Source organism: Protopterus annectens, chromosome 10.part0 (assembly GCF_019279795.1).
Source record: "Protopterus annectens isolate FY-2018-M chromosome 10.part0, PAN1.0, whole genome shotgun sequence".
Classification (NCBI taxonomy): Eukaryota; Metazoa; Chordata; order Ceratodontiformes; family Protopteridae; genus Protopterus; species Protopterus annectens.
Window position 1 is genome coordinate 144402872 of NC_056744.1, and position 9363 is coordinate 144412234.

General features: G+C 36.4%; 1 protein-coding gene across 1 annotated transcript in view; it reads right to left on the reverse strand.

Annotated features, from left to right (window-relative positions):
- RGS9 (regulator of G protein signaling 9) overlaps nt 1–9363 on the reverse strand; it is a 1872571-nt gene that overhangs the window by 1413526 nt on the left and 449682 nt on the right. The window contains exon 2 of the mRNA XM_044085112.1: nt 1785–1881. Coding sequence (XP_043941047.1) covers nt 1785–1881 — 97 coding nt within the window. The remainder of the gene's footprint in view (nt 1–1784; nt 1882–9363) is intronic.

The window sequence follows — 9363 nt, forward strand, 5'->3', positions numbered from 1 at the left end:
CAAGTCAGAAATCAAAGCCATCTTTTCATGGTGCAACCTGCTTCATCAACAAAGTCCTAGTCACAGCTCCTGTATACAGAATGGTGACAGAGGTCCATCTCCATGAGTACCAGACATTCAGGGAGAAGGGGAAGACAATTAATGATGGAGATGGGACAGAGGGATTGCACAAGGGTTTTTATCTGTCTGGGTGATTCAGTTCAGACGTGCATGTGTGTTATGCAGAGAGTTAGCTGTGTGTACCTACAGAGTATAATGTCAAAACAAGATATTAGTGAGGTGTTCCAATCTGTGCCGAAACTGCCCATAATTAAGTGCATTATGCTTGTTGAAGTGAGGTACAATGCATTCCAGAATTTGAGCTATCAGGTTTCTTACTTCTTATAAATTTAGATGGTCTGTTTTGATTGCTTATGTGGCTATCCAGTTAAAGAAGAAAATGAACCACAAAATTTAATATTGCTAAAATATCAGATGTAGATGCCCTTATTAACCTGACTGTCTACAACACTTTCTGCTAAAGGCCATACAAAAAGGTCATACAATTTTTTAGAAAGTAGAAGAGACTGAAGCGTGTGGCTTCAAACAGGAGTCTATAACAGCAACAAGGTTCATGATGTCCTTGTTTCAAGGGTTGAAAGTGCATTAGCAATATTACAGGCACTAACTAGCCTAAGGAGTTAACACTGAAAAAAATAGTCAGATAGACCAGAGTTAGATATCTTGTCACCAAAAATGAGTGATATCAAGGTGAATGTTGTAAGAATACACATTAACCTCAGGTGCGGTCACCAAACGTACATGCACAAGCCACAACTGTGTAACAATTCTTCTAACTCACACTGTAACATGACCCATTGTGCTAGCATTATTCTTCCTGCAAATTCTGCCTAAGCACCCTGAGGACAGTGTTGCATGGAAATTCTTGTCTCCAGTCTTTGTACCTGTCCAGAAACTATAGTCAGTTATCAAGACATGAAAAGACCAGCCACCTAGGTACCCTGGCACCTTTCAAATGGCAGTGACCCTTTCTTCTAAGGAAGGATCATTCGCTATTACTATTTGCATTCTATTATCAGGTTAATGTTACACACTTCAGAAACAATAGTCAAGGTGACGTCTTAATTCTGGTTCTACACTAATAAATAGGCTAAATGAAATTATTGTTGCAGTTGTTGAGAGTGATATGTATACACATAGATGTAATAATTTCATAATGAAAAAGAGAAAAATGCTATATTTCACCAAAATGCAAATACCTTAATAGAGGTCACTGGTGCAGTTAGATGGCACACTCTATAGCACAGTTGTTCTGGGAAAAGCAGATGTCTGAATGCAGAGAATTGAACCCTTAATGCCTTACAACAGGATCATAAAATGAAAGATAAACCCTCAGTATGCCTAGGCATACACGCTCTGTCATTCGTGCATTCAGATAACATAACACAATTAAACAGTGGTATTTAATTTCAAACAAAAAAGATGTCAGCATATGAAATGAAAGAAGAAAAGCACCATAATCTATTTATTAAAACTGGTTACAATGCATATAATCCACTGCCTGGAGGCTAGGTCTTTGTCAAGAAGGGTCTTAGTTTAAAAGTTTTATTCATTTTTTTTGCCTTGCTTGCTGAGTGATCATCGGACATTGTTTCTATTTTTGATTGTACTTTTTCTTTATTTTATAAAATTAATTTTAGTAAACCTGAGCATAGGCAGTCTGTTATATTGTAATATGCAGTGACCGTACATGACTCAACAGTTTCCTGCATCTAACAAGTTACCTGTCATGGCATGTGGGATGGTGGTGATCATCAACCTTTGAGTCTGGGTCTTGATTCCATTCTCAGCATCCTGCATCTCCAGGATCAGTGCTTCAATCTGGATCAGTAGGAAGAAAGTAACAACACTGATTATTGCAACAACACAGTTCAACTTTTGTATATAAAAAGCAAACTCCTCCCCCCAGCTCCCCACCACCACCACCACAGTAACATTATAACTGGCATCTCCTTCCACGCTACAGAATTTAAGAGTAATATGATCATCATTCGCATGAAAAATCTCAGAAGCAGTTTTCTATGGAAAATGCTTTATGCCATTTCTCTGACTTTGTGGTCTTTGTAAATCTGTCAAGCACCATTTTATTTATTTATTTATTGGCAATTGTTTACCGGGATAGTCCAGTGGGCCATTAAGAGCCCATTTTCAGTAGAGGCCTGGAAGAAAAGCACCATAAAAAATATATTTAACAGAATTAACAATATGAAAATCTTCCTATATTCTGTGTATTTTCCACAAGGAAGCAATTTAATCTTTAAATGTAATATTGATGATATCTACTATCTAAAGGTTTGCAATACACATACTCTTTCATTCCATGTTTCTATTAAACCAAAATGCATATTTTGCAATCTGGTCTTCATGTTTGCTTTTTAGGTGACTGTTCAATAAATTTGAGCCATCAGGTTTCATACTACATATTTAGATGTGCCATGATTTATTTTTCTTTCTCTTGTCAGCAGAATTTTTCATGCTACCACAATGTCAGTTATCAAGACATGAAAAGACCAGCCACCTAGGTACCCTGGCACCTTTCAAATGGCAGTGACCCTTTCTTCTAAGGAAGGATCATTCGCTATTACTATTTGCATTCTATTATCAGGTTAATGTATTGTGACATGGACTGGACACCCTATGGTGATCATAGGTGCACTATAATATGGCTATAAGTAGAGATGGGGATAATATATTATTGGACAAGGTATTTATAAAACAGATGTATTCAACCATGAGTAATGTTCATGCTAACCCGTGAATACTTGATCCATTTTCTCCAAGGATATTGAATATGGTGAAGATTTCATAAAGAAGTATATTATCTATGATTATCCTTAGAGAAACTTGACCAAATAATACTGAACATGATGGAGACTTGGTTGTTCTACTGAATTATGTCATACATTTTTACAAGACATTAAAATAATAGTTTGAAATGTAGTTCAAATACTAGTATTAAAACAAAAAAAGTTCACAAGTATTCTTATCAAAGTAACTTCAGAAAGCCATTCTCCAGTGTGTGGATTAAAGAGCTTCTTTATTATTATTCTAGAACTAAACAGCAAAATAAAAGGTATTTTATATTTTTAAACCAGAGAAAAATTACTACAGTCATGTAATGGCAAAATTTTTAAATGGCAGTACACAATATATATCTCTGATGGGAGGTAGAAGAGAAAAACAAAAAGCAACAAGTTCTAACACTAAAGTAAAACTATCAAATGTAATTGAAATGTTCTTCTGTAATCAGTGGAGGTACTGGTCTCAGCAAGAAGAAGCAACATTTTAATAGGATTTATTTTTTACTTTTGTTATCTTTAGAATGTGACTGATCAAAGTAATCCTTTAGTTGTCATCAGAACATCAAGCTCAAAAGCTCATCATATGGTCATATTCATGGGTTGCACAGCCTTGGGATCCAAGATTTCTTTTTTTTCTTCCAATGTTGTGTGACATCTGAGTGAAATTATGTAACTTTTAGCAGTGTCGGGGATTCTACCACTTGGTAGAAAATCTACCTACTTGCTAGTGTAAAAGTTGTGTCAGGTAGATTTCTCAGGTTCTGAGCAGTTTATTTACAAAGAATAGGCAAAATAAAAGCATAACTTCAATTGATATCAAGAAACAAATTCTTACAAGTCATTCAAGTTTCTACACACAGCAAGACTTTTCAAAGCACTCCTTGGAAAATCCAAGCCTTTCTTTACACTTGGGTCTTCTTGTATTTCTTCTTTTACTCCTCTGTCTTCTGTCATGCAGTAAATCTTCCATCTATCAAACATGAAGACTCCTGACTCCTGATAAAGTTCTCCCTCTTCCACTAGAGGCATTTTGTCTCTGTCCTTCTGAGTACAGCCCTTTTCAAAATCCCCACAGCAGGAGCCTTCTCTTTATTTCTGATGATCTGTCGTCTTTCTATAGTAATCTCTAGTATACACATCCCAGCTCAAAAAATATCATATGGCTTAAGTTACATTTCTTTCAACATGAACACCTGTTTAATAGTACATAACAAAGAAAAACAGCATTTTTACATCAATAGCACTTTTACACCAAAAATTGTACTTTTACAAAAAAGACAGCATATTTCATAACATAAACACACACACACACACACACACACACACACACACACACACACACACACACACACACACACACACACACACACACACAAAATACCAGAGTCATATCCAGCTACTAGAGCTCCAGTTTTTAAAGTACCCAAGGTAATATTAAATCAGAAAAAGAAAAAATATTTGGATTTTAAGTAAGAAAGGTAAAAATGAATGGTTCAGTAACATAATTAGTATATTTATTGACTGTTTGGAGATCAACTTCCCTCTGCCAAAAATATATTTTATTTGGATTATTTCTGGAATTTTACTACCTTTATGTCAATGGATTTTAAGTTGGCTCCTGTATGTTATTCAGTTTTGAAGTCAAATAGGTATGTACATTGTACGTTCAAGGCCTGCAGTTTCATTTGTAGAAACTTGATTTAATTTGATTTTAAACAACAATTTTAGATGCTTAACTTAAATAAATGTTTCATAAAACAAATGTAATCACTGCTTGCAGGCTAACTATGAAATAATTTTGTTAGAATATTAACTTATGCTTTAATTTCAGTGAGATATACAGTACCTGATGTGATGATGTGTGGTATTGACAGTAATGCCAGAAGTAGGGCAGTGGTTTTGTAACATATGCCAGCATAGCTAGCGGGGGTTTTATAAAGAATTATATGTCATTTGTACATCAAAATGATTTGTACAGGTGCTTGTGTTGAAAATGTATTTATAAAGCTGCTTGGGTTAAAAATGTACCAATAGTGGGACATGTTGACAGAAAATAAATACACCTGTATGTCAGACTGTATTGTAACTGTTGAAATTAACATATTGTAACAGAGGATACTGGAAGAGAAGAGGTTAATTTCAGTCCAACTAATTTTGAAAAATAGTCTGAAATTAAATTATCTGGTTTAGGCCATAAAGATTGTATCTTACAGTTCTGATTGTACCCAGAGACAAAATATCTGTGAAAACCAGGACTAGGAATCCTACTGTATTGTCCTTAGGGGTGAACTAATTGCCATCCTGGAAGGGTGAAAGTTTTGAAATGATTTTATAGCTTCCAGGTGCTATAACACATCTCAGCAAACCTCTATCTGTGTGTATGGTAACACATATGTGGTAGATTCTGGTTTAGTTTCTAGTATTTGGGGTAGTGTGGAAACCAGAGTCAGATAACCAGAAGTTTGTGACATCGTTTGGTAATCCAGCACTGAAATGATGCCTTAATACTAGATGAGACAGAAGTCTCAGTGCAGTCTGTTTTTGAAACCTGACAAAGAAGGAAGACTACTCACCCACTTCATATTGCCTTGCTTTAGTAAGTAACCAGAGAATAGCAATTCTTTAGATCAGTCAGGAAAATATAGTGAGATTAGTAAAGTACTGTTTTTCCGTATCTGTGTGAATCTATCCATCTGTGTTATTTTTAATATTTTCTGTAAATAGATATTTAGTATTTTCATGTTCTTTTATTATTAAATATATTTAAACATTTCATTGTGAATGGTCTTTTAGAGAATATTTTAACCTTTGAGAGTACTTATGTTTATTTGGTGTCACTGTGGCCATTACTGAAAGCCTTGTTGCATTGGTCAAACACTACCATTTGCATTAGTATTAATTTTACTTAGTATAATTTGGTACACTTGTAAGACCCTTAGAGTAGCTGGCTTTGGAGTGTTCTGCTGGTGATGGAACTACCTTACAGTCTGGGCATAATTGGTAAATCTGTGCCAGCTTTCCCAGGTGTGTGTGTGTGAGAAAATTAAATCTCAAAGAATGTGCGTGTCAGCTACTTGGGGCAGGGACACACAGCACAGGTTTCACAGAGAGGGTGGTGGAGGACTTGGCTTGGAAAACTCAGCTGAGGACTCAGCTGTACAGCTTGTGGGGCCTGGAGAAAGAAAGAAACTCAGCCCCCGGACTGAGTGTATTCTATGTGTGCTGTTAAGGGAAATTGTGCTTGGTGCAGAGAGCTGCATCTGAAAATACTGTGTGTATCTATTTCTGTATTAAGTGAACATCCCTCTCTTGAGGCTCCTTGATTACTGGCAAAAAGATGTGTGCCACACCTGTAACATACATTTTATATATAATGTGTGTATGTGTGTGTGTGTGTATGTATATATATATATATATATATATATATATATATATATATATATTTATATATATATATATATGTGTGTGTGTGTGTGTGTGTATGTATGTATGTATATATACATATATATATATATATATATATATATATATATATATATGGGTTCCATACACTAGATCGAAAGTGCACTTAAGCGAAGTTCAGTACAACGAATCGGTGTTGTACTGAACTTTCGTGCAGTACTCACGGACCTTAGCATTAGGGCACGGGTCATAGTAAGGGGATAGCCACTATGACCCGTGCCCTAACCCTAAGGTCCGTGACGACTGCAACACAGTGAAGGACATAGAAATGTCCTCCACTATGGTGCGATAGTCACTAACCTTAGGGTTAGGGCATGGGTTAGGGTAAGGGGATAGCTTTACTAACTATCCCCTTACCCTAACCTATGCCCTAACTCTAAGGTCCATGACTATTGCACCATAGTAGAGGACATAGCTTGTTTTTTATGTCCTCCACTGTGCTGTGGTGTTTTCGGTGAAGTGCACGTACGCAAAAGTTCACTTTTGTTAAAGTGAACTTTTGCAGAAGTGAGGCTTCCTATTACAAGTTCGAAGTAGTGAACTTTCGTTCTTGTAATAGGAATCCATATATATATATATATATATATATATATCTACATATATATATATATATATATATATATCTACATATATATATATATATATATATATATATATATATATATATATATATATATATAGGATCATAGGTTCATAGGTAGGTACTAGGCTATCTGCCTGAGGGCATTTATAAGCCTAGCCAGAGTGTGTTAGCTTTCACCACCCCATTGATTAATTAACTGAGCCTCTGTCAAAAAGAGCCAATGAAGTGATCCCAGGGGTGTATTTTCTGTTACCCATCCACTCATCAAGGTTTCTCTTGAAGAGTGTTAGTGAGGAGCTCTGTCTAATGTAGTTAGGAATTTTGTTAAAAAGCATGGGGAGTCTCTGTGACAGGAATCTATCCCTCCAGCATGTTCCATGTATTGTTGTGATGAGGTTTAGTTCACTAGAGCGAGTGACTCGCAGTGACTTGGATTTCTTTAGGTGGAGCATATCATCAATTCTGAGTTGGACATGGCTTTGTAAGTCAGGCAGGGATCACCTCTGAGTAAGCGATATGCGACTGAGTACAGCCGGAGTTTTTCCAGTCAGGCTGCATAGGACATATGTTTGAGGCCAGTAATCCTCTTGGTGAGGTACTTTTGTGGTCTTTCCAGCTGTTGGAAGTGTCTTGTGGGGTACATCCCAAATGGGGCATTGTACTCTATGATGGGTCTGATGAGTGACGAGTAGAGGGGCACTATACCCTCTTTATTTCTAGATACGAACCCTTTAGTTATTAGCTGGGCTACATAGAAGAATTTCCTAACTCTTTGGCAATATGATTGTCAAAGGAGAGATTACTATCTACCTGGGTCCCCAGATCTCTTATTACCTCTTCTGTATTAAGAGGACTGCCACCTATGTGGCAGTTCATGGGTGTTTTTCCCAAACAGGATGACTATGCATTTTGTGGCATTTAGCTTGAGACCATGACTTTGACACCAGGTGTCCGTCTCAGTAAGGCCCTTTTGGAGAATGTCTGTGTCAGCCAGAGAGTCAATTATGGCTCCCAGTTTGCAGTCATTGGCAAACTTGGTTAGCCATAGTCCTCCTGTGCTTGCCTGTACTTCTGAGAAGTATAAGCTGAAAAGTAGGGGTCCCAGGACCGAACCTTGTGAGACACCACTTGTGACTGGTTTGGAGTTGGACCTGAAGCCTGCTACTCTTACTGTGTGAGTTCTGTCTGTAAGCCAGTTGGCAACCCATCTTGTGACGTAGGGGTTTATGTTCAGGCTGATGAGTTTTTCTATAATTCCCAAGTGGGGAATGGTGTCAAAAGCCTTGGCAAGGTCAAGGTAGGCTGTGTGCACTACCTTCTCCTCATCTATGGCCTTGGTGACTGTCTTGAAGAAGTCAACCAGGTTTAGTAGGCATGATCTGCCCTTAACAAAGCCGAACTGGGTCGGGTTAAGTATATAAACAACAAAGACTATCAGTGAGTCCCAGCTCTACCTTCCAATAAAATTTATTTCGTTGAACAGTTCCTTCTCTAGCGCCTCGGCCAACAGCCTTTACAGAGTAAAACAGTAAAACTCATAAACAGTAAAACTCATTCATTTACAACATGTTTACATATAGCACATTTTCCACAAGGGAATGTTCCCAAATTCTTCACAACATTTAATTCATTAGTACAAGGCTTTTTATAAATGCTGTGTATCAGAAAGTCCTGTATATTTTTCCCCTTTCTATATGATGTCATTAATTTTATATTTTTCAGTGATGTTATATCTTTTTTAATAAAATTCCAATATTCCATAATGATTTTATTACCAATCGTAGAGAAGTTAGTGTACTTTGTAACAAAAAACATTCTCTCCTGTTCAATCCCATATTTATTGCTACTTTCATAGTTATTTTGTCTAATAGTGCCCTTACTCTGTTTAAAGGCTCTATGCAAGCTATTTTCTACATCATCTGGGTTATACCCTCTAGTTTTGAATATCTCGGCCACTTTATAGGCCTCCCTAAAGGCCATATCAATATCAGAATTGAGTCTTTTTATTCTCAAAAATTCCCCATAGGGGATGGCTGACAACGTATGGGGGGGTTGTAAATGAAGTGAATAAAATAAATGACAAAATTTTTGATACAAAAGGCAAATATACATGTATGAGCAAAGGTGTTGTGTATGTCATATTCTGTGATTGTAACAAATACTATATTGGAGAAACAAAAAGAATGCTAGCAGATAGGATAAAAGAACATATTAGAGATGTTAAAAATAATAAAATTACTAGTCCTATTGCTGAGCATTTTAACTCAGTACACCATGGAAATATTGAGAATATAAAAGTGTCTGTTCTGGAACATGTTCCATTATATTATAATGATGTTGATAGGCAAAAAAATATGTTAAGACAAAAGGAATGCATTTTGATTATGAAATTTGGGACTTTGCATCCACATGGAATGAACAGAGAATGTAACTGGCAATGTCTTGTTTAAGACTATG